General features: G+C 35.9%; 1 protein-coding gene across 2 annotated transcripts in view; it reads left to right on the forward strand.

Annotated features, from left to right (window-relative positions):
- Positions 1-2,919: 2,919 nt before the first annotated feature.
- The window catches only part of LOC129259558 (guanine nucleotide exchange protein smcr8a-like), a 34,227-nt gene continuing 12,271 nt past the window's right edge, over positions 2,920-24,875 (forward strand). Inside the window, exons 1-12 of one of the 2 annotated variants that reach the window (XM_064098376.1) lie at positions 2,920-3,033; positions 7,904-7,973; positions 12,032-12,114; positions 12,906-13,036; positions 13,520-13,908; positions 14,735-14,900; positions 15,752-15,936; positions 16,846-16,970; positions 17,815-17,875; positions 20,712-20,830; positions 21,451-21,614; positions 23,409-23,786. In XM_064098376.1, coding sequence (XP_063954446.1) covers positions 2,975-3,033; positions 7,904-7,973; positions 12,032-12,114; positions 12,906-13,036; positions 13,520-13,908; positions 14,735-14,900; positions 15,752-15,936; positions 16,846-16,970; positions 17,815-17,875; positions 20,712-20,830; positions 21,451-21,614; positions 23,409-23,786 — 1,930 coding nt within the window. In that variant the 5' untranslated portion in view covers positions 2,920-2,974. The remainder of the gene's footprint in view (positions 3,034-7,903; positions 7,974-12,031; positions 12,115-12,905; positions 13,037-13,519; positions 13,909-14,734; positions 14,901-15,751; positions 15,937-16,845; positions 16,971-17,814; positions 17,876-20,711; positions 20,831-21,450; positions 21,615-23,408; positions 23,787-24,875) is intronic. The other variant, XM_064098377.1, reaches the window with a different exon arrangement.

Consider the following 24,875-nt stretch of genomic DNA (forward strand, 5'->3'; position numbering starts at 1 on the left):
TGTATTTTTTCACACAAATTCTCTATTGTACCATATTCTGTATTGGCTAGCTTGCATGCATTATTAGTGTACATCCTCTTGTAGAGTCCAACTGTAGAGTAATGGAATTCATTATGCAATAAAGCATGATGAATAATTGAGAAAAATCCCATCAATTTGTAATTAATCATAAATAACTTATAACCACTAGACAAATGGGTGGGTAGTTGAGAGGAATTGGAACAGAAAAGTATGTAGGTTAGTTTGCCATTTCAGACCTCAGGAGTACTTAACTGAAAAGATTGGAACAAACATTTGGAATTAAGGCTAATTTATTCGCAATATTCTGCCGATGGTGTTGAAACTTTCACTTATAACCAAAATTTTCATGTACATTATTGGTCTCATACGCTTTTTAATGTACATATTCTGGCCTGGTTCTACATACATATGTGTAGTGTCAGACTACATGTACAATTATGTTCATTCAATCATTGGGCCTTGTTGAATTAATTCCATACCAAATTTCGGATGTCAATGTTTTTCAATATGCCTGTCAGAGATACTGTACATGTACATGATCTACAATGCGTATAAAAAAAACTGGACAGATTTGAAAAGTCTATAAAATTTTTGTTTCGAATTATGATCTCTATATTTTGGTGTAAATAGGTGCACTGAGGTCTTATCCTTCAAAAGCCATTAAAATAATTTAGTTTCGTTCATACTTGAGCGAACACGGAATGTTTTTGTCTGGGGTTAAAAAGGAGGCTTGCGCTAAAATGGCATAAAATGATAAATATGATGGTCGGACTTCTTGCTAATGAACAGACTTCCTCTTAACGTTTTCATTATCTTTGCCATAATTTTCGTGACCAAGAAAAAAAAGATGGAAAGAAAACTAACAGAAAACATAGTAAGTAAAATATGATATCATTTTCTGAATTAAAACAAATTGATCTTTTAATAAAAAAGTGGAATTTTTTGCTTGCTCGCTTCACAACTTTTTAATACATTTTACCAGATCTGCCATATCTTGCTCCTTCAAAATTGACTCAATACACCATTGCCATTGAAAGACATGAATCCTTTCCTGTTTGTCCTGTCAAGCACATAATTAAACTTGGTGAAGGATTCAATAACCCCTTGAAATTAATATCTTTTATAGGTACCATGACATAATTTGTTTCACATAATAAAAGGATTTGAATAATTACAAATTCTCCCAATTAATAATGCAAATCTTCTTACTTGGGTTGACAAAAAGTCTTCTTTTCTCACTTATGAAGGAAATAAAAGAAGTTAAAATGAAAAACAAAATAATTCAGGTAAATAAATAAATTTGTAAATGAAATTTGACAGCATAATTCGAACATTATGGCAAAATAATGAAAAGATTAAGAGGAAGTCTGCTGATTAGCCAAAAATCATATCATCAAATTTCTCATTTCTGCCATTTTGGCGCAAGCCTCTTTTTAAACCCTCGACAAAGACGTCCCGTGTTCGCTCAAGCATGAACAGAATTTATTTTTTTAAATGGCATTTCAAAGATAAGATCTCAGAGCATCTATTAACATCAAAATATAGATGATTTGAAACAAATTGTTTATAGACTTTTCAAAACTGTCCCGTTTTTTTTTATACGCACTGTATGTGAGAAATGCAAAATCCAGAGCTGCCAACCAGTATGTCTTTGGCGTATTTAGTACGTTTTGCAACCAAAATACGACTACGTTTTTGTCTCACCTGCATACATGTAGCAGAGTGAGACTATAGGCGCCGCTTTTCCGACGGCGGCGTCAACACCAAATCTTAACCAAAGGTTAAGTTTTTGAAATGACAGCATAACTTAGAAAGTATATGGACCTAGTTCATGAAACTTGGCCATAAGGTTAATCGAGTATCACTGAACATTCTGCCTGAGTTTCATGTCACATGACCAAGGTCAAAGGTCGTTTAGGGTCAATGAACTTAGACCATGTTGGGGAATCAACATCAAAATTTTAACCTAAGGTTAAGTTTTTGAAATGTCATCATAACTTAGAAAATATATGGACCTAGTTCATGAAAATTGGACATAAAGTTAATCAAGTATCACTGAACATCCTGCATGAGTTTCACATCACATGACCAAGGTCAAAGGTCATTTAGGGTCAATGAACTTTGGCCAAATTGGGGGTATTTGTTGAATTACCATCATATATCTGTAAGTGTATTGGTCTAGTTCATAAAACGTGGACATAAGAGTAACCAAGTATCACTGAACATCTTGTGCGAGTTACAGTAGTTTTCAAAGTCAGCACTGCTGTTCTATATTGAATCAGGTGATGCAGGTGAGACCGCCAGAGGCATTCCACGTGTTTCTTTTTAAAATGCGATTTTGTTTTAAAAAAATTGATAATAATAATTTTATTTTATTTTATTTTTTTACAAAATCGTAATTTATTGAGAAAAATCATCTCTATATGTCTCTATTTCATAAAACTTACACAAATATGGATATTGGATCAATGTAATTTCAGGTAACTTGTTTTTTTTCAATCATTTTGTTAAAAACCAGGGTGAGATATGTTTCAATGTTGTTTTTTTCATCTGCAAGAGCAGTGTGCAATTTAGCTTGCATGTAGCTTGAGCATGCGCACCACGCATTTTATAATAAAATACAGTTTTGGGGGGAAAACTTTAGTTTTTTTATCACAGAGTACACTTTTTCATTCCCAGAGGTTGGCAGGTCTGAAAATCTGTATTTTTTGTTGTTTTAACACTTTGGTATAGTAGTTCTTATGTAGGGCTCTATTTAAAGTGTAAATACTGTTCAGAGTCTTTTCCCCTTGGACCTCTTCTTAAAAATATCTGCATAGGATGCAGAAAAAGATTGTCACTCTGAAGCCACACCATGTTTCTTTGCAAATTTTTTCTGATGTGTACAGTACCTCTCTCATCCTCTTTGCAGATAACGATCCCCAAAGATGGGGGCAGCAGCTTCGACAAGAACATGTACGCTGTCAAGATCATGGCCGTGGATTATAACGCAACCAACTATGCTAGAACAACGTAAGAATAAATAATACAATTTCTATTGTGTTTCTTTGAGATTCCACAGCTTTGTGTGCTGTATGCATTTTACATTACATGATAATGGGGGAGGGTCTACAAGGCCGATTTTCTCTCTTTTTTTATCAAGATGATTGTTTACATTAATTGAAGACTCTCTGTTAATAATAACCTACTGTTACATGTAGATTCTTCAATTGTAAACTGAAATATGCCCTTCACCATTACTTTGCAGTTTGAGTTTCAACAATTATGAAAGAAAAACAAATTTGAGAAAAATTGGCCTCATGGATACTCGGTCTCGGTCTCATAGGAAGACTCCTTTGTACTGGGGCCCATGTCATAAAATATATTTATATTAAAAAATTTGCAATAATAGTTTAAAGCTACTGAAATCATTCAATTTGATTGGCTGATCAATAGTAAACTTGTTATAGACATTATGTATTTGTTATTATAACAAGTCTTCATAAATGAGACTTTGGTCATTCTTCTTTCTGGGTTTGTTTTCCATTGTACAGGTTTTATGTATTTTGCTTTTTAATGTTTCATCTCGAACAATACCAATAAAACTGATCATCCTTTGTGAACATAATTGTGAGAATATTTACATGGGCCCGTATTCTGAAGTCAGGTTTAACTTAGACCATGGTCTAAACTCTGTGCTAAAATTATGGGAAGCCAAAAGTGTCAAAATTTGTATTAAGTTGTATGTTTCTTATGTTTACTGTGCTCTCCTGATTCTTCTATGGTGAAGACGATCATCTACATATATTTATACTCTCTAGACAAGTATGAATGATTTGAGAGCCAAATGAGCTGAAATATGATATCTCTACTGTATTTATGTAACAATTGGCTATCCATACTTAAACCACAACTTTAAACCTGAGTTAAACCCGACTTCAGAATACGGGCCATGGTGTATATGGACAGAGAAATGTTATGCACTTGCTGTGTATGTACAGTATGTATGTACGAGAATATCCCTATTGCCAGTCCATTTGGCTGCTGAGACCATTAGCAATCATAATGATAATCACTTTCAAATGGAGCTCACGGAAAGAGCAGTACTCGTCCCTAATTATGCACAATTCTGTTCCTAGTACCCTTAATAATATGCAAGGAGTATGAAGAGGTTTGTTATGCCATCCAGTGAGATAAAGATTTTTTATTTATATTTTGTTATGGAAAAATACAGTCCTAAAAATATAATTTGGGGTTGTTTATTACATGTACAAGTATGCACTTTATTTTATTAATTTATTTTTGTTGTCGCTGTGTAGTTCAGACCACAGTTGCCTTTATAATGAAGCAATGTTTCATTGATCATAAAAAATAATTGTTTTTCAAAACAAGTGTAAAATGCTGAAAAGGGTGTCTTGTAATTGATGAAAAATGTGATTGGATATTGGAGTTTGATCGAACACAGCAAAGATCTTAATCTTGGTTTTACCCTTTGCCTAATATAATATACCGGTAGTGTTTTTAAAAGTTCATATATATGCACTGCAAGCATGTCGACTTACACTGCACATTATAGCTCCTTGGCCTGGTTTGGCAGTGGGTGGGTTTTAAATGAGGAAAAAAATCAATTGAGTATGATGCAGAAATGTTGCATAAAAGTTAGCCCACAGTGAAGATCTTCCGCTTTGTGATTAGGTGGTTTCAGACCGCCTCGAAGTTCGCCAGTTCCAGGTATTCTCTGATCGGGAAATTTACCCCGATCAGAAAATACCAGGTATTTTGGCGGTGTGAAAGCAAACTACGCGTAATATCCCCGAAAGAAAATACCCGATAAATAGTAGGTACTTGGCGAAATTACGAGAACTTTCGCGGGGATTTTTCCAAGGTCGTGGGTATTTTGGCGGTCTGAAAGCAAATTACGGGAACTTTTAGCCCAGCGTGTCGTTGGGTGCGGCGCCGTGCATGGGTTGCTGCTGGGCTAGTGATTTTGAATTTCGCGCCTTGCTGCTTATCAGACCATACTGCGCATGCTCGTAACTTCAGGAACTTATCCCGAAGTGTATGTTTCAGGGCGGTGTGAATGCAGGAATAATTAATGGGTATTTTTCAGCCTAAAAAAGTTCTCGTAATTTAACGGGGATTCTTGTGATCGAGGCGGTTTGAAACCACCTAGTGTGGAGTCTAGCATCAGAAAATTCAACACACCCTTCATCAAAAGTGCCTCATGAAGCAGTCTGTATCTCCATGGCCAAAGCAAATAAAAATGGTCTCTTGATACTTGACGTGGATCATCCTACTACATATTTTCTCTGGTTTGCCACATTTCTTAAGGGGCACCCTTGAATTATGTGTCTTCCTTATCAAAATTAAAAGGAGAAAAGTAACAGAAGAAATAAAAGGGTTAATTGAGAGGGTTTTAAGAGTGCTCATGATTATCTCCCCCGCATTTGCCCAACCTTTCCTATTCCTTCTCGTGCATTAGTTCGTAGTGACATTTCCAGGCTTTTTGATTGTGATGCCAGAGTTGATATAAAGTGTAGGTGCTGACAAGGAATAGTTAAAATTGGTCACATGACTTAAATGTTTTATCAATCACCTGACGAGTATGGAGGCAGCATTCCTCCATTCCTCCTCTCTCTCTCTCTCTCTCTCATTATTTCTTCTCCATCTGGGGCCTCGTTTCTTTAAATGCCACAGGCCTACACTACATGTACATTAAAGTCTGAATTTATTACTACCGGGGTACTGTAAAGGTTTGCTAATTTTTACACACATGTACATGTTGAATACCCTGGACATGTACAGTATAGGGTGTATATAAAAAAAAGAGGTTTAAATTGTATGTTTTACGTTTATTTTTGTGTTTTCAAAATACTAGTAGCAAGAAAACTAGAGTTTTTAATAAATTTGAATGTTGTATTTAAAGATAAATTCCAGTTGTGGGGACGATCTCAAAATGACTTTTTACAGAATTTAATATAATGATCACCAAAGTGTCTGTTTGTATTCATGAATAAAAAATATGTGCCAAAGGATTCTGGAAGAAATTGTGTAATTGCTGAGAAATAAGCAAAATAAGCGCGGATTCTGTCACTTCCGTCGGGTCTTTATTCCTGCAATAATAATACACTGTCCCACGTGTGCCTATCTGTGTTGGCGATCTTCAGTATGATCGTTTTTTAGCTTAGATATTATGATTTCAAAAAGTTCAGTTTATGTACCTGTACCAGATCTAGATCCACGATGATATAGTAATACTTAACCTTGGTTTTACAGACTTTCTCACGAAATAAATATTTTACTGCAACTACTGTCATTTACCTTTAATTATCTCAAATACAGAGACAATACATGCAAATTACACATGTATAAAAAATGTGAAACCATTTTAATAAACATGATTATAAAAAAAAGAACTGGATCACAGTTAAACTTGTACTGTACATGTACAGTATTGCAAGTTTGCATCTCATGAAAAACCAGAGGGTCCTTTATGACACGTGCGGTATGACATGTACATGCTTTCAGAAAGATTGGCTTTTAATGATTTAGAAATAAAGTGAATGGACTCTGACAACAATTTTTACAATCTGATGTACAGTGTATAGTATGCATGGACCTACTGTAGGCCGTAGGCCCGGGGGGGGGGGGGGGGCAGTCAAATATATTGTTGTACACATGCCTGACCAAAAAAAAAAAGCATGTTTGAAGGGGTGTTTTTTTTTCAGTTTTGGACGCGGGCTGCGCGTGCACTCGTTAAGTTTTCGAGAAAAGGGTGGTTTTGAAAGACTGGTTGGTCAATAATCAATCGCGGGGTCAAACGTATAAATTTTAGGGTATGGTTTTTTTTCCAAAGCTTTTTTTTTTAAAGACTAGCCAAACTTGTTTAGGGTATGTTTTTTCCCCAAGCTTTTTCCCTGAGGTCATATTCTGGCGACAACTTGTTTAGGGGCCAAATTGTGTAAATAAAGCCTGCGAAAAACTTTTTTAGGGGTTATTTTGCACACAGAAAAAAAATCGGTTGTAGGGGGTGTTTGGAAATAACTTGGTCACGCATGTGAACAGCAATACATTTGACTGGCCCCCTTATAGAGAAACTGTCTACATGTATTCATTTTGTTTCAAAAAATTAAAATGCAAAGAGAAGGGGTGCATGTATGCCAGTTCAATACTAATCTTTTGTTGGCAGCTATTCAGCTCAGGAATTGCAATGAAACCCATTTCAATGATTTCCTTGTTGATTTTACAAAATCTATTGGATTAAAATTTAATGAGAAGTGCTGGCAAGAGGATTGGAAATTCGCTGCTGTATTCACTTAGCTTGTAACTGCAGCTCTGTCAGTGAAAAATCACCAACTATTTATTTCATGATAATACTGCAGTACAGGGTCGGTATTCAATTGGAAGTATTAATTTTGCCCAGTATTTTACGTTTTGATAGCATTGTACAGTTGGCTTTAGAAGAAAATGCTTAAACTCATATTCAGATTACATCTAAGTTTTTTACTTTGTCCATCCAAATATAAGTAATATACTAGATAACCGTTGTGACGTCATAAAGTTTGAGCCAAATAGTGCGCAATTTATGTATCTATCTATGCAGAGAATGTATGACTGCGCGTATCACGTTTGTACACTGCACACAAGCCAGACTTGCATGTAAGTCTGGTAGGCAGCTGACTTAGATTTATAAAGCAAAATAATTTTCCCAAAATATGCAATTGAATACCAAAGTTGTTAAGTATTTGACTTAAACAAAATACTGAGTAAAATACCTATTAAATTCTGGTTTAAGTATCAAATTGAATACCATCCCAGGACTGATGTTTGAAGTAGGTGATTTTCATGCCTTGCTTCTCTGAGTTCTGACTTTCACTTTTGTTTTCTTTCTCCCTCTCCACAGGAACACCTTCAAGCTTTCAGAAGACACCTCAGTGATGCTAGAGGATAAGAAAGATAACACTTATTCCTATGTAAGACATGGTTATAATGCAAGCGCCGTATTCTGAAGTCGGATTTTATTTAAACTCTGGTTTAAAGTTGTGGTTTAACCATGGATAGCCAATAGTTAAAATCTCTAACAGTATGATTTCAATGCATCATATCATTTTTCTCTCAAATCATTCTAACTGTTTTGGAATGATAAATAAATAAGATAGTTTTCTTCAGCATTCCATAATTTTGACACAGAGTTAAACCATGGTCTTAACCTGACTTCATAATACAGGTCTAGGTCTTTAAAAGGCAATTCAAGATAGATTCTAGCAGTGGTTATACATTTTCCTGGTATCACATACCCTTTGTTTTACATCGCACATATTTTAAAAGACTGAGCACTACACAAAAACTCTTTTATCTAGATTTTTTGACATAGAAGTTTTCAGAATGTAGTTGAGAGCTTTCCTCTTAATGACCAAAAATGCTAATTGAATTTGGTAAAGCAAAATCATGTCCCAGTAATGATTACTATAAATAAATTCTAGAAATTGAAAGTCATTGGCTAGCAACATGTGATTCAATCAAAACCCCGAGCTGCAAGATTACAAAAGTAGATACAGAAAATATGTTTTGGAGATGATTTATGTATTATATTTATAACCACTCCCCCCACTGCGCGTGACTTAATCAATGTTTGATATTTCCTTATTTCAAAATGGATATAGTCAAGAATCAAGAATCTATAAAAATACTATTAAAGTTAAAACGAATGTACATGTACTTGCAGTAAACAGAGATTTCATGTGAAAGTCTGTAAATCAAGGTAAATTGTCACTATATCAGTACAGATCTAGATGATCAGTACAGATCTAAGATGAAATCTAAGCTGAAAAACGATCACACTGAAGACCGCCAACACAAATAAGCGCACATGGGACAGTGTATTTTTATTGCTTGGATAAAAACCTGACAATTTCATGCTTGTTTTGCTAATTTCTCAGCAATTACAAAATTCCCCAGAATCCTCCGGCACATATATGTATATTTTTTTATTTATCCAGACTGGCTGGTCATTTGATTGGATTCTCTACAATCTCATTTTGAAATTGTTTCCACAACTGGAATTTATCTTTTAAATGTAGACTCACTGTTGTTTCCCATAATGACATGAAGGGGTCAAAATCCAAAAGATCAGCTGGGAAGCAGGATTCATGTTCTTGTTATTTCCTTTCCTTTTTATAAAACAAGAATCCCAAACCTAGTTAAGGTAGAATCTCTTCAGAGATTTGTCCCAGAATATTATACTTTCTTGATAGAAAGTTAGAAAAAAAATATACTGCCCTGACGAGGATTTGAAACCAAGACCTGGGCGTGCATGATCAGTGCTATATCAACTGAGCTATGGATTCAGTCTCATTGTGTTGAGGCATGCAACACTCACATTCTTTTTCCCCTTACTTTCTTGATCCTTATATCAAATAGTAGCCTGGTAAAGGCGAAAATAGGTATAAAGATACAAAGCACAGATAAATTTTTACCCATATTTAACTGAAAGAGGCAGAATAAAGTCAATATAATAGACTTCTCTTTTGCTGTTGATATCCTGGTAAAAAAAGTCCACAATTACTAGTAAGAGCCCCCTTGGCCTGCAGAGATTGCGTGAAGTGCTTAGGGCTCGTTTGCAGAATGTTTGATGTTTGTTATCCACCCAAATGTGGAGGTCAAAATTGATCATTAATGCACACGTTTTGCTCACATTTCTTTCTAAAAAAACTTTGAAATTTTCCCGAAATCAAGAGTATCGCTCTGTATACTTTAAACCTATCTAGGCCGGGGTATTTTGGGAGTTCATATGGCTGGGGGGGGGGGGGGGGGGGGCCTCCCAGGCCCCCCTTGAGATCTCGGCCGTCAACCGCGCGATCACGCTAAAAATTGGCACGCGTGTTGTCTAGGACATAATCTACAAAATTGTATAGTAATTTATTTCATGCAAATTGCTATTAAGTGATTATGCTAATTTATGCGTAATTAGTATGCGAAATCATACTTTTTCCTCTAAATCCCTAAATAAAGCTCCAAATGTTCTAATTTTTGGTATAGAAACTCTTTGTGGTGTTCTTAGCAAGTGTTCATTAAAAAAATTCCGATATCAAATAATTTTCTTATGTATTATATTGTTTTTTGCAATTTCTTATGTATTTCCTTGTTTTTGGGACCTTTTGTTTTTCATTGTTTTTTCAATGAAATTTGTTGGGGACTCTTCTTAGATCATAAAAAGCATAAAATCAATACATTTAGACCAGCAAAACTAAAAATAATCATACATTTATGATTTTTGGTTGAAAACACAATTTGCATTGACTGTACACAAAATCACGTTTTTGAGCAATTTTTGGTCTGACATGCACTTACATAATGTTGCGTAATTTCGGAACCACATGCAAGCGGCGCGTTCAAAAAAAAATTCCGCGCGGCAAAAATATCGCGCGAATCGTTGAGGGGGGGGCCTCCGAGGGGGGGGCCTCCGAGGCCCCCCCCCCCCCCCCCCCGGCCTAGATAGGGTTAAAAGAAGATATTTGACACTACTTTTCATGCACGTAACAATCAAATGACTTTCAGGAGAGCATTTTAACAACATTTCCGACAACTTTAAATGATTTTGAAATGTCTGAGAAACACATGTGTCTGATTGTGTGTAGAATTTTGTGGATAAAACCGAAACATGCTATCGATTTTAGGTCTCAAAATCAATTGAAAGTCATGCGTTTCATTGCAAATTTTGCGATTGACTGATGGTCTGCTTCTTGCATCATCAAATATAAATTGATTTGGTTTATAGGGTTATGGTTAAAATCGATCTATCACTTATCACTATTTGCAATTGATTGCAAGTATTTTCTTGCAACAACCCCCCTTTTCATGAAAAGCTCCCTAGATTGTTATTTCTATTTGTTGCCAAAATTGGATAGGATCTTCAAACAGAAACAGGATGTATTACAATGGGAGGGAAATTGAATTGCGAGATACATGTATCTCTTATTTTTTTCCAAGAACTTGTGAAACACACTAGGTTGTCATCAGCCATTGTACGCACGCACCCCTGCCCATTAATAACATAACAATGAAATTCTGCACAGGGGCTTGGGGGCGATTTCAGCCCTGAAATGCTCAAAAGTGCCCTGAAAAACCCCCATTCACTGCAATGTTACAGTTTATCCAATGTTTGCAGATTCATGCAGTATTTTGTGAAAAGAAGTCCCTGAAAATAAAAAACTTAACAAATAAAATAAAATTCCCTGTAAAAAAAGTACACAGTGCCAAATTGCCAGAAAGAAATTTATCCAATGTGAGCATACCCCCCATATGGAAATGGAATCTTCCTATTGTCTGCAGGTTATATGATTTGTTTTTTAGAAAGTACTTATATGCTGATCGTGAGTTTAGTAGCAGTCAGCAGGATCACGTTACCATGGTAATGAGGTTATAGCATGAATTGATTAAAGATATCCTGCAGTCATAATGGGTTTGCGGAAAGCAGTTGTTATATGAGCTGGTAAGGAGAATCCAAGATTATAATTATATTCCTGTGATTACTTCAGAAACAGCATGACCCCACAGACTGCTTTTTTTCTGTTTTTTTTTTCATACATGGCTATACCTACTAAAGTGTTCCTATTATATAATGAATATTCCTATTTGGGGAAAAAGAAAATTGTCATTCCTATTTCTGGCAATTTCTGAGTAATTTGTTTCTATTTCTTTGCTTTTAGAATTGGCAGGTATTTACCTTTGCAAAGCAGAATTTATGTTTTTGTCCTGTACATTTCCTATGACAGGTCAGAAATTTTTATTTTAGGTCAAGTTTGAAACTGCATTACAGGGTTTCAGAAACGGAATAGACAAGATTTTTAAATGGAATATTTATACTGTCCCTACAAATCATTTACACTTTGTACATTAAATGTCGCTGGCTGTTAATCCAAAGTGCACTGTTCGTATGTAAGTTGCTGTTATAATTTCATCACAACTTATTTATTGAGGGTACAGATGTATATTATATTTTGTTCTTTCTTTGGTTTTGCGGCATGCATAGATCCACCATTTTACGTTGTACGACATCCATGCCAGAGGATTTGTCAGACCGTTCTGCATGGCTTATATCAGTGCTGATAAAAAGTGAGTATTGGAGAAACTTTCAAAAGGACTTATTTTAAGTCAAAATAGGCATAATTATAGGTTGGGTAAAATAGTGAACAAAAATAATATAAATTGTTAGGAACCACCACATTTGCAAGATTGTGATATAAAAAGCTCTTACAGATCAGCAGAATATGAAGTTGGATGGATAGATAATGTTACATTTTTGTCATCAAGTTAACAAGCTAATTATTGTTCTAGTTCTGTTTATTTTTTAAACAATACATTACAAAGATCCTACTATGAAAATACATGATTTCTGTGTTCTTCTGGACTCAGTTATTATAAGGGAACTGTAGATGGATACATGTATATAAATGGGTCTTTTAAAGGTTAAAGGAAAATTTATGTAAGAAAACAAATTGTGCACAGAAAATCACAACCTTGCAAATGAAACTATTTAATTTTGCAGAAGAAAAGTGGTTCATTATAATTTGGATATACATTGTATACATAGTTTAAAGGCTAAATTGAAAATAGGCAATAATTTAAGAGAAAAGGATTATAAAAAAAGAAAATCATAATAAATAACCATTTGCAGGAGAAATGGGGTTCAATATACATGTATAGTGTACATTGATGGAATATGTTGTGTTCTAAGGTTACGTGGCATAATGGTATATACTGAAGTTGTTGATGTGGCATCCTGTGCCTTGTTTTGAAGTCTGTTATGCAAATTTGTTTTTATCATATCATCTTTCCTGTTAACCTGCTATTGTTATTGAATCAATCTGACCTTGATCTTGGTTTTGCTTTTTTTTCCCCTGCAGCAAACTCCGCTCCAATCTCCAGCACATTATAGCCTCCTTCCACCAAGTCAGTCAGTACTATCGCTATGGAAACTATGTCATCTTTAGGGAAGAGATGATCAGACGATTGGCGGATCTTATCTTCACTAAAGGTACGGCAACTCTCGAGAGAGAGAGATAGAGATGTACTACCACACACATAAACACAGGGGGGGGGGCAGAGTGATATAGAAATTGACAAAATGAGGGGAAAGAGATAAAGAGTGACGGAATAAAGGAGAGAAAGAGAGAGAGAGACAGGAGAAGGTGAGATAGGAGAGGGATAAAGGGAGCAGTGCATAATAGAATTGTAAAAGAAATCATTGTTGAAATGATAACAAACAACTTGACAAGGGAATGGCATTATAAAGAGTTTAGTAAGAATAGCATTGATAGGTTTGAGGAGGGGGGGGGGGCAGATGGGAGAAAGAGAAAACACAGCACTCGATTCACTCGAGGGTGATTAACAAGGGAAGGATCACTTTCATTGTTATTGTACTACTCTGACAAATACTCATATAAACAGTATACAGTGTATATGATACCAAAGTTAAAAGTCATTGTTGCAATAATCCTCATCTTGCCCTTTTCCACAGAGAGCATTAAGACACAGCTCGAGGAGATGGAAGTTAAGCAGGAGTCTAGGGTGCAATGTGCCAGATTACACATCCATAAAAAGAACCACATCTCACGTTCCAACTCCACCACCTCCACCACCACCACTACCACCACCCCCACCACTAATGGTAGGAGTGGCAGTGAAGGGGAAGATGAAGACGATGGAGAGAAGAAAGGAGGGGAGAAGGAGAAGGAGGAGGTAGAAGAGTCGGGCCCCAAGGAGGAGTTGGTGGGGGATGCGGAGGAGCAGGAACAGGAGATTGTGGCGGAGCTGAAGGAGTACGCCAGGAAGCGGGAGGAGCTGGAGGCTGTGGAGAAGGCAATCAGGGAGATTGAGGTCATCCTGGAGGCCGTTACCCCAGCTCTGGTAAATATTGAAGATTGAAGACTTTGTGCCCTTTTTTGTAAGAAAATGTATGTTTCAATGCAGGGTGGTGATATATTTACACGATGATGATGATGATGATGGTGATGATGAGGAGGAGGAGGAGGAGGAGGATGATGATGATGATGATGATGATGATGATGAAGGTGATGATGACAACGACGATGATGAAAGTGGTGATGGTGATTATGATGATGATAATGATGATATTGGTGATGGTGATGATAATGATAATGGTGATGATGATGATGATAATGGTGATGATAATGGTGATGGTGATGATAATGATAATGGTGATGATGATGATGATAATGGTGATGGTGATGATAATGATAATGGTGATGGTGATGATGATGATAATGGTGATGATGGTGATGATAATGGTGATGATAATGGTGATGGTGATGATAATGATAATGGTGATGATAATGATAATGGTGATGATGATGGTGATGGTGATGATAATGATAATGGTGATGATAATGGTGATGATAATGATAATGGTGATGGTGATGATGATGATAATGGTGATGATAATGATAATGGTGATGATGATAATGATAATGGTGATGATGATAATGATAATGGTGATGGTGATGATGGTGATTATGAAGATGATATTGGTGATGGTAATAATGATGCTGAGGTGATATTGATCATGATTATGCTCCAGTTCACCAATACAATAATTGTTTCTTGCTCTGTTCCTAAAATACCTTGAAATTTGACACTTGCCTTGCTTAATAAAGATGACCATTGTGATATGTTAACAATTTCTCTACATCCCTCCTATCACTTAACATTACAGAAAAAGAACAAGAAGATGGAGATGAGGTATCGTCGTCTAAAGGAGAGGTACTCTGATCCCCAGAGCAGCAAGTCCAAACCAGTCTCTGCACAGAACATTCACCAAGAGGGTTACTGCAGTGATGAAGATACAGTTAGGCAACCATCAAAATCAAGACTCAGAAAAAGTAAGATAAGCCCCTTTCTCTCTCCAATGAAGTGATTACACGAATAATTCTAACGATAAACCAACAGTTTGGCAGCAACAAAAACCAATGCACAGAAAAGGTAACCTCAGAAAATGTGTCTTTAAAGAAGAACTTTAATTTTTTTAAAGATTCTGTTGATCTTTTCACATGATGTCCACTACTGTTAGGCAACCACAAAAGTCGAGACTGAGAAACAGTATGATAAGTACATGTAGCTACATGTACTGTATGTATTAACCTTTAAAGGTAAATTCCAGTTCTGGTAACGATCTCAAAATGACTTTTTACAGAATCTAATATAATGACCTCCCAAGTGTCTGTTTGTATGAATAAAAAATATTTGCCAAAGGATTCTGGAAGAAATTGTGTAATTGCTGAGAAATAAGCAAAATAAGCGCGGATTCGGTCACTTCCGTCGGGTCTTTATTCCAGCAATAATAATACACTGTCCCACGTGTGCCTATCTGTGTTGGCGATCTTCAGTGTGATCGTATTTCAGCTTAGATTTTATGATTTCACAAAGTTCAGTTTATGTAACTGTACCAGATCTAGATCCACGATGATAAAGTCATACTTAACCTTGGTTTTACAGACTTTCTCACGAAATTAGTGTTTTACTGCAACTACTGTAATTTAGCTTTAAACAAACTTCTTCACTACAATGGAGTACAACCAACACTGAAACTCAGAAAAAACATAAATACAAATCTTTTCTAAAAGCAAAGACAAAACAAAAATAAACTCCATTCTATTTAAGAATACAATAATTCAACTAATAATGATTGTGTAAATTCATTACCATGGCTTTATTTTAATTTCCTCTCCCGAAGGAAGTTCCAGCCACTCCGAGATGACAGAAGATACCGATTCCAACAACGACCCCAACGCCCCTTACCAACCCCAGATAGTCGGAGCCATCAACCCTCGTAGGTTCGATCGCAGTCTTCGAACCCTACACGAACTATGCAGCTATGGGGCTAAGGAGGGGCTCAACCGGTTAAGAAAACTACTAAAGGTAGGTCTGGGCCCTGTATCGTAAAGCTTAGTGATTGGTCGCAAGGCTGATTTTTACAGGGGTGTGAGAGTTCAGATTTTTATCTGATTTCCGATTTTTTTCGTTTTGATTTTCAGCTTAATTTCAGCTTATTTTTGGCTTTCCTCTGTACAAAAGTATGGGAGCTCTTTCTAATTCAGACTTTTTCTACAAGTTTAAGATTTTTTCAGATCTTTATATTTGTTACCACACACACCCCTGTTTTTATGATTGACCATATGTCAATGGAATCAGTCATGGAAATCAGCTGCACAATCACTCGCTAATGTTTGTGTCACCAGGCCCTAAAAGAACTTGCAGGCTGTGTAGAGATTGAGTGGGGGGAAATGATTGGAGATGAATATAAAGGCAAGAAAGATGGATCAAGAGAGATAGGAATGTTTTATCTAGAAATTTGGTGAAATTCTGAAATGACAGTACTGTAAACCAGATGAAATGCAAAAAATGGATGGTAGCGGCTAGAGCCAAGGAACTGGTAAGAATACTAGTCATCTCGGATTGCTTTACTGTCTTTCACTGTGAGTGATGTATATGTTGTCCGGGAAGAGAGAAAGAGCTATACTAGTCTGCTATGCAGACTCTGAATGGCTCGTGAAGTGGGATCTGCAGCTGGTTTGCGAAGCAAACCAGCCTGAAAGGGCGAGCGAAGCCAGATCTGCAGGCTCTAGTAGACCTAGTCTGCTATGCAGACTCCTTGAATCAGCTGTGATACACACACTGCAGATGTGGGTCTACAATTGTAGACTAGAGCTATACTGTGTTGTAAATCTAAAAGTTAAATGACATACATGTAGAGAATCTTGGTGAATTCATTTTCTATAGAGAAATAAGGAGCGTGGACTATTTCTTTTTATCATTATTCTTTACTAGTTTTACTGCCGAGATGGTAATATTCTCCACCTGGAGAAGCAGGAGTCACCTCTTGTGGAGCCATCAGTCTCCCTCCTCACTATAGGGAGAACTGTCACTCTTAACTTCCTCAATGCAATTAACTTGTAAGTATTCTAACTGGAACTTCTTTTAGAAGTCTTCATCATCATCATCTTTGTCATCCTTTTCAATCTTCATCAACATTATCATCATCATTGTCATCACCACCACCATTATCATCTTCATTGTCATGATTATAATCACTACCACCACCATCTTCTCATTGCCATAACTATTTTTACCATCACTACCTCCACCAACACCATCACCACTACCACCATATCAATCTATCATCTTCATCATCATCATCATCATCATCATCATAATAATAATGATAATAATAATAATAATAATGGATATTTAGAGGCATTAAAAACAAAAAGTACCATAGTGCGTCCAATGTATGAATAATAATTTAACTTTAAAATTACAATCAGTCATTCGAGATAAAAAGGGAAATCAATTTTGGCGGAAAAAAGTATGTCTTTAGGGAAGACATACCATCATCATCACTATCATCAACATCATCATCATCAACATCATTATAATCATCATCATCATCACCATCATCGACATCATCATTTCTATATTTCTGTTTTGTATGATTAAATAGATTTTATTTTAAGTCAGTATCTTCATTTGCACTCCCAGAGAGCTTACATCCACATGAAAACAGATCAAATTTGTACAGAAACCACCTTCATATATACATTGCTTAGATGCAAACAACAACAAAAAATCTAGAAAAATAATTGAAAATTTATTGGTTTGCTTGTCATTAATTAGCTCAGTAATGTATGAATACCATTCAGTAAATTATAATAGACTATTTTCAAAATAAATTTGGATGCATTCCTTTCTAACATATATCGTATTCATCATATTTCTCATCCTATCTTCCCTATGTAGGCAATGTATAGCAAACTGTCAGTGGGAACTCCATGGTCTAGGCAAGAGATCCCAGGGCATGGTAAGTACATGATATAGGCCTGTATCCACAAACATGCGCAGAGTTGACCTATGGTACAAACCTACAGTATTCACTTACTATGGAAAGCTAAATGTGACTTCAATCTGTAATAACAAATGTTCAATTTATGTGCAGATTTTTGACTAAAGTGATTAATAAGTTCATGGGAATAATAAGTATTCCATTTTCCATTAATTTTGAAGTATTTCATTGCACCAGACTTTCAACAATCTAACAATTTCTGCAAATTCATAAGGTTTTGATTTGCTAAGTAGCCCTGTATTTGACTGTTACTATGGTAACCGCCAGATAAATGGCAACTTGATCGTCAGACCTGGCAGTTTCAATGAAATTTGGGGGGCAATTCCATGCTGTGTCGTATGTGACAATATGACAATAATTTACACCTTATTGACACAAAAATAAAAGAATATTTACTTGATTTGATCTGAACTCTTAAGTAGTACCAGAAGGGGGAACAAGAACCAAGACTTATCTTGACTCGCTTACATATTTACAATTGAAATGAACAATAGTACATTGTCGTAAGGGACACAAAAGCAACAGCAAAAAAGAGAAAAACAACAAAAGATTGGAAAATCTAAAATGTCATAACTTTCTTATTTACATCAAATTTTGATGAAATCTTCATTGTTATGCTTGTTTGATTTTCCTCTTGATTTATATAAACATCTTTCTCGGATGGACTTGACCTTTAATGAAATGGAACATTTTAGCCAAATATGGGTTGTCACATTGGCTTTCCATATATATCCCAGATTTAGACTATGGTTTAACTTGACACAGGTTTTGTGAATATTAGCTTTGTCACATAGATCACAATACAAACATTTTCACAAAATGAAGAAAATAATGCAGGGGTATGCTTTGCAAGGCAGATTAAATTCAGCAAATTTATTTTCTAGTTATGTTTAATTATGCCATTATTTGAATGAAGTGTTCATGCAAAAAAGTACTTAACTGCCAACTGGGTTGATCTTGAAAGAGGAGATCACCTGAAACATTCTTTTCCAAATTATATTTTTGACAGTATTACGAAACAGTAATAGCAGGGAAACTATTAGGTGAAAGGGATATATCTTGTTTTTCATAGTTAATGTATGTAGAAAGTTCTCCAGTAAGTCCAGTTGACTGTTTTTCACTTCAGCCCACAGTGGTGACAAAATGATCTTTGTTACAGTGTGTCAAATCTGTATATAATTCTTTGTTACAACTTTTAATTGTTAGTTGTAGTGTTTTGCAGTTATTTTACTATTGAAATTTACTCATTTGAGGGATTTGTCAATCATTGCATGAAATGATATTAACATTCTTCTGTGCTTTAGAGGGTTACACCTTTGAATAAATTCTAACTGCTTTTGTTTCTATATGCAATTGCAACCTAATACAAAGAAATGAAAGCAGGAAATAACATTAAAGATTAATTTTCACTGTGCAGTAGATCAGAGAAACTTTTACTGGTACTTATTATGTTTTCAAACCACATTATACATCTAAAAAAATGTCCTGCCATTTCCTTGTAATATTAAACAGCATGGAAACACTGACATGGTTTATTGAAGCAAAGCTTGTATGTAATGAATAATTGGCTTGAGAATAATGCATTTTTAATGAACCAAATGTGAAACCAAATGTTTGTTAAAATGCTAGATCAAGATGTTTATAACTCTCCCTTGCTATTTCCTCTTCCTTGTTTTCTCATACCTTGTCTTCATTCCACTTTGTTTTGTTTTTCCCTCAACACAATGTTGAATTCTTTATCCTCTTGTTCAATTGTGTATGTTTATGTTTAGCTTCTATATCTCCTTTAACTATCCTTTTTTCTGTATTTTCTCTTTTATCTACAATGTACATCATTTTCCTAATTTTCTGTTTGTTTTTGTTTTGTTGCTTTGTCTTTTGATTTGTAATCCATTTCCTCTTATTGGTTTGTGTAAATGTATCTCTTTCTCTTTGTGATTTTGTGTTTCCTTTCACTTTTGTCTATTGTTACCACCATATTCCATTCTTTGTCTCTTTGTTTAAACTTTCTCATTCCCCATTTTCCCATAATTTGTTTGTACCTCTTCCTATATCTCCTCCCTTTCTCTCCCCCTTCCCCCTTCCACCATCTCCATCCCCCCTCATCTTGCATCTCCCCTCCCAATAAGTTTCTTCCCTGTCCCCCTTTCTGTTTTCACCTCTTTCTTCTTCCTCTTACTCTGTCTCCTTTATTTTCCACCCTTTTTGCCATCCCCTTTCTCTCTCTCACCTTTCATCTCTCCTCCCTTCCCCTATCCATTCCATTTGCTCCTTCCCCTTGCTCCTTTCTGTTTTCACCTCTTTATTCTTCCTCTTCTTCTGTCTCCTTTGCACCCATTTCCACTATTCTCTGTCTCTGCACCACCCCATCATTTCACGCCTGTTCCCGCCACCCTCCCCATTCCCCTTTCTCTGTCTCCTTCCTTTTCCATTCCATCTCTACCCCATTCCTCTTTCACTTCCTTCTTTTTCCTCTACACACCTTTCCATTCCCTTCCTCCCTGACACCCGCCCCCATGGTGCATCTCATCCTACCCCCATTCCATTTACCCAATTTCTCTTTCACCTCCTCTTCCTCTGTTTCCTTCCTTTTTGTTTTCCCCTCTCCCTCATGATTCCCCCATCTTTTCTTCCTCACGCCCCCATCTCCCCCTCTTCTACCGTGCCTTCTGCTTAATTGTAAATATCTGTCTAAAAAACTCCAATGCTTACTCTCTTCCATTCTCCTCCCTCTATCTAACCCATCCCTGCTGCTCTGCATGGTCTAACCATCCTGGAATGCATCACTATCTAGTCTGCATCCGTTTCCATGGAGAGTTTCTCATCCTGCCAGGAAGATTCCTCCGTCTTTGACTCGCTGCCACCCAGCTATGAAGCTCGCTTTGTCATGGGGTCAACCTATGCATCTTTAGAGTGAGTATCTTTGCCAAGGTACAGTTTCATTCAATACATGTTTTTTTGTCATCTTTAAAAAAAAGATACAATGTTCAGTTGGTTACAAATACACACACACACATGTACACCCAAACATTAGTTTTGATTCACAAGATATTCCTTTACGATCGTGTCTAAATGTCCAGAGTTTTTTTATGATATTAGAAAAAAAAAACTTGAAAACAGTTTGTTACTGATAAAGGAATACTAATGACGAAGATTTGTTTTCTTTAGTTACAAGGTTGCATATATTGAAAAAAATTGCAAAATGTTCTTCATGAAGGATGTCTATTAAAGTTACTCTTGTTTATTTGTGTTCTTTACTTGTTGAGTTTATGTTTAATTATGCTATACCACATTATGAAAAATATAAAATCTAAAATGTGTGTCATCTGCTGGAGCTCATTCTTTCTTGTGCTTTGTCTTCAACTATCTCTGTCTCTTCTCTTTTGCTCTTCTCCATATCTTTCATTCTCCCATCTCATTTCTTTCTTACTCTCCCCTTTCATTTCTTTCCCTCACCCCTCCCTGTCCCCAACAAAACCTTTCCAGTTATCTCTCTCTTTTTTTTTTCTCTCTCTCTTTCTCTCTCTCCTTAGATCTCTTTACTATGAGGTAGATGAGAGCATGGAGGAGCTATTCTTATGTCCAGACCCTATTACCCCATTACTAGACAAGGATGGCCTTTTCACTGAAGAAAATTTTGGTAGCTGGGTTGATATCTCCCGTTCCTCGCTGACAGATCCGCAAAGATCGTCATCAGGTAAGCTTCTATTTCTAAAATAAATCAGCAAGCACTATAATGATGATTGCAATTAAAATGATTAAACTGTAGACAATGATGATGGTGATGAAGATGATGATAGTTGATGATAATATGATGATGATGATGCTGATGATGATGATGATGATGATGATGATGATGGTGGTGATGATAATGATGAAGACTATGATGATGAAGATGAGGAGGAGGAAGATGGCGATGGTGATGAGGAGGAGGGGGAGAAGTAGGATGTTGATGATGATGATAATTGATTATATTTTATTTCACATTGAACAATGATTAGATGTTTCAATTTTCAATAATAAGACCTCCCCTTTCTACACGTACATGTATATCCCATAATTAAATTGCACAGAGGGAAAATAAAATGTATATCAAATTGGTCAGAGTTTGTCTAAGGGAGCCCCTCCACCCCCCATTCTTCAAGAAGATTATTTTTTTAGTTTACAAATATGTTACAACGTTTGCAATACAGTATTTCAAATTTAATCAGCAATTTGGTTTAGCCTTAACAGTGTTAGAAGCAGGTTACCAAGTCTTGAAATTGAATTATGTTTCCCTGAACTGGGCCCGTCTTACAAAGAGTTACCATTGATCCGATCAACCTCAAGTGTATGGAAATCCATCAATGTCATAATTTTTTTCTGTCAGAAATTTGCACAATGTCCTTTGAAAACAAAGAGAAGCACACTGAATCGTCAAGAAACCGTGAATGTATGATTATACATTATATCTAGAAAATATTTCAAACAACATGTATTTTAGATGTTGACGTTACTGGCTTTCCATAGTTTGATTGGATCAGTCATAAGTCTTTGTAAGACAGGGCCCAGGTGTATCGTGCTTGAAGAATGAACTTATTCCATGAATTGAAAATTAATGGCCTCAAACAATGTAAATCATGCTGACATGCCTATTGTTAATTCATGGATTGATTTTGCTCATGTAAACTAATAAGGCATTTCCATTCTTTTCATTTTTCATTTCCCTGTCTTCCTCTTCATCATCTTACCTGCACTTCTGTTTTTATTCTTTTGTCTCAATATGTCATTTTTAAATGTTCATCCTATTTTTATTTTGTCTTCAACTTGGTTATATCCATTATTTGTTTTTATGTCACATACATGTACTTGTACCTTATTTGTCATGTTGAATGTGTTTATTGTCATCTTTACTTCATTTATGTATGCATACATGTATAAAACCCTTCAATATTTGACCATGTGAATATTTCTTTTGAATCATGGTTTCTCTGATTTCATTGTACATGTTTTCTGTTGTATTCATGTCACTTTTATTTATCTTTTTATTTTATGTTGGTCTGCTGTTACTTCATAATGTCTTCCATTTGTTGTCTTTCATGTAATTTACGATCCAAACATGTTTTGATACTACACACACACAAAAAAAATATATGAATCGAAAATTGGGCATGCTTGAATGTTGGTACTAACCCTTTTTGTGTTGCTTATTAACTCTTGCATGAGATGTATTTTTTGCATTTCATGTATTTATGCCATGTGCTCTTATGTCTTTTGATATTAATGTTTTTGTATGTCTTGTTTCTATTTGGTTCATTGTGCATGGCTATGTGATGGATTAAATGGCTTGTGATATTTTTGCAACGCACTAAATTTTCATCACCATAACTACTACCACAACTGCACCACGATCATCACCATCGTCTAATCCTAATCATGACCATCATTGCCACTGCATGCTTTTCTACTCACTGCCTTCCAACCTGCATGCTATTTGAGTTGATTTCTCCAGCTTCCTCGACTTGCTCTTTCCAATCAGCCTCCTCCGATCCCGGGACACACCCCTTCCCCGCCCACAACAACCACTGCCAGCCGCACCCACCAGGGGAAGAGGAGGAGGATGGGGGCGGGCTGGAGAATGGCGATGTTTTCTCATCGAAGGTGTTATGTGACGTGCATCCCCATCCTCCATCATCACCGTCATCCATTGATACCTCCAATGCTTTACCACCGGAAGAGGAGAGGGATGCGGTTGCCTTGGAGATGCCATCTGATGGTGAGCCACACCCCTCTTATCGACCACACCCACTCAAGCTGTCATCGGGGGAGGAGGATGGTGTGTCCATGGAAACCACATCAAGCAAAGAAGAGGGGAAGCTGAGACATAAAGGTGATAATATGCAGGGTCAAAACTTCATGGTCTTGTCAGTATTTGTAATACCACGTCTCTTTATATGCTTGAATATACCCCATATTTAGTCATTGAAGCATCTCATTTAAAAACTACATTTATTCATAAAAATCATATATGTGTGCAATAAGAATGATAATAATAATAACAATAATAATGATACCAACAGTTTGATAGCATCTTAAATAAGATCAATCATCATACAAATCACTTTTTACAAAAAAAAAGAACGAGTAATGCAAAAAAGCATAAAACTTATAATATATACAAAGGTGAGTATGACAAGGAAAAAAAAATACTGCTGGCAAGCAAGCATTAAGTTTTTTTTTAATTACATAAAAAAAATGTAATTGCTTTCTCTTTCCTTATGCAACTGATGAACTCATTTCATGGGTAAAACAAAATATTATCATGCTTGGGTAAAGTGCACTCTCACGTTTGACTCTGATGATGGTTTTCCCTCCATTTTCACATCTCCATCTTACACTTTATTAATCAAAATGACTTTGCTCCATTGCAGTTGGTGAGAGGATCCAAGTGTAAACCCGTTTATTATCCTTTGTACTTAAATCTTGAACATAGTTATAATGAATGAATACCAGCCACTTTTTTTTCTATGATGCTCAATGAAATTTACTCCCTTTTTCTCCTTTTTACAACAAGATGAGAAATCCTGACCTTCAGAGATATTTCTGTAACTTTTTGTTGAAGTAACTCCTGTAGGAACTCAGGAGCGTTGTTTCTGCCATGTTAACGCCAAGCTGGAATAACCATTTACACTGGAAACATTTTATGGTTGACCATATAGACGACAGAAATTACTCTTGGGCATTTTTGGTTAAAGTGGAGATAGCGGCTAAGCGAGGATTTGTACTCACAATCTCCCTATCATGAGTCCTATGTTCTAACCACTGGACCACATGACCCTGTTTGTCTAATAGGGGTCATACATGTAGGTCACATTTTAGGTTAAATGCAGGTTAGGGATTGAAATGTAGATGTGATATATAAGTGAATAATTCAATGTAGTCAAATCAGTGAAATTACATTACTTTGACTGCAAGAAGG

This window comes from Lytechinus pictus, chromosome 4 (genome assembly GCF_037042905.1).
Source record: "Lytechinus pictus isolate F3 Inbred chromosome 4, Lp3.0, whole genome shotgun sequence".
Taxonomy (NCBI): Eukaryota; Metazoa; Echinodermata; class Echinoidea; order Temnopleuroida; family Toxopneustidae; genus Lytechinus; species Lytechinus pictus.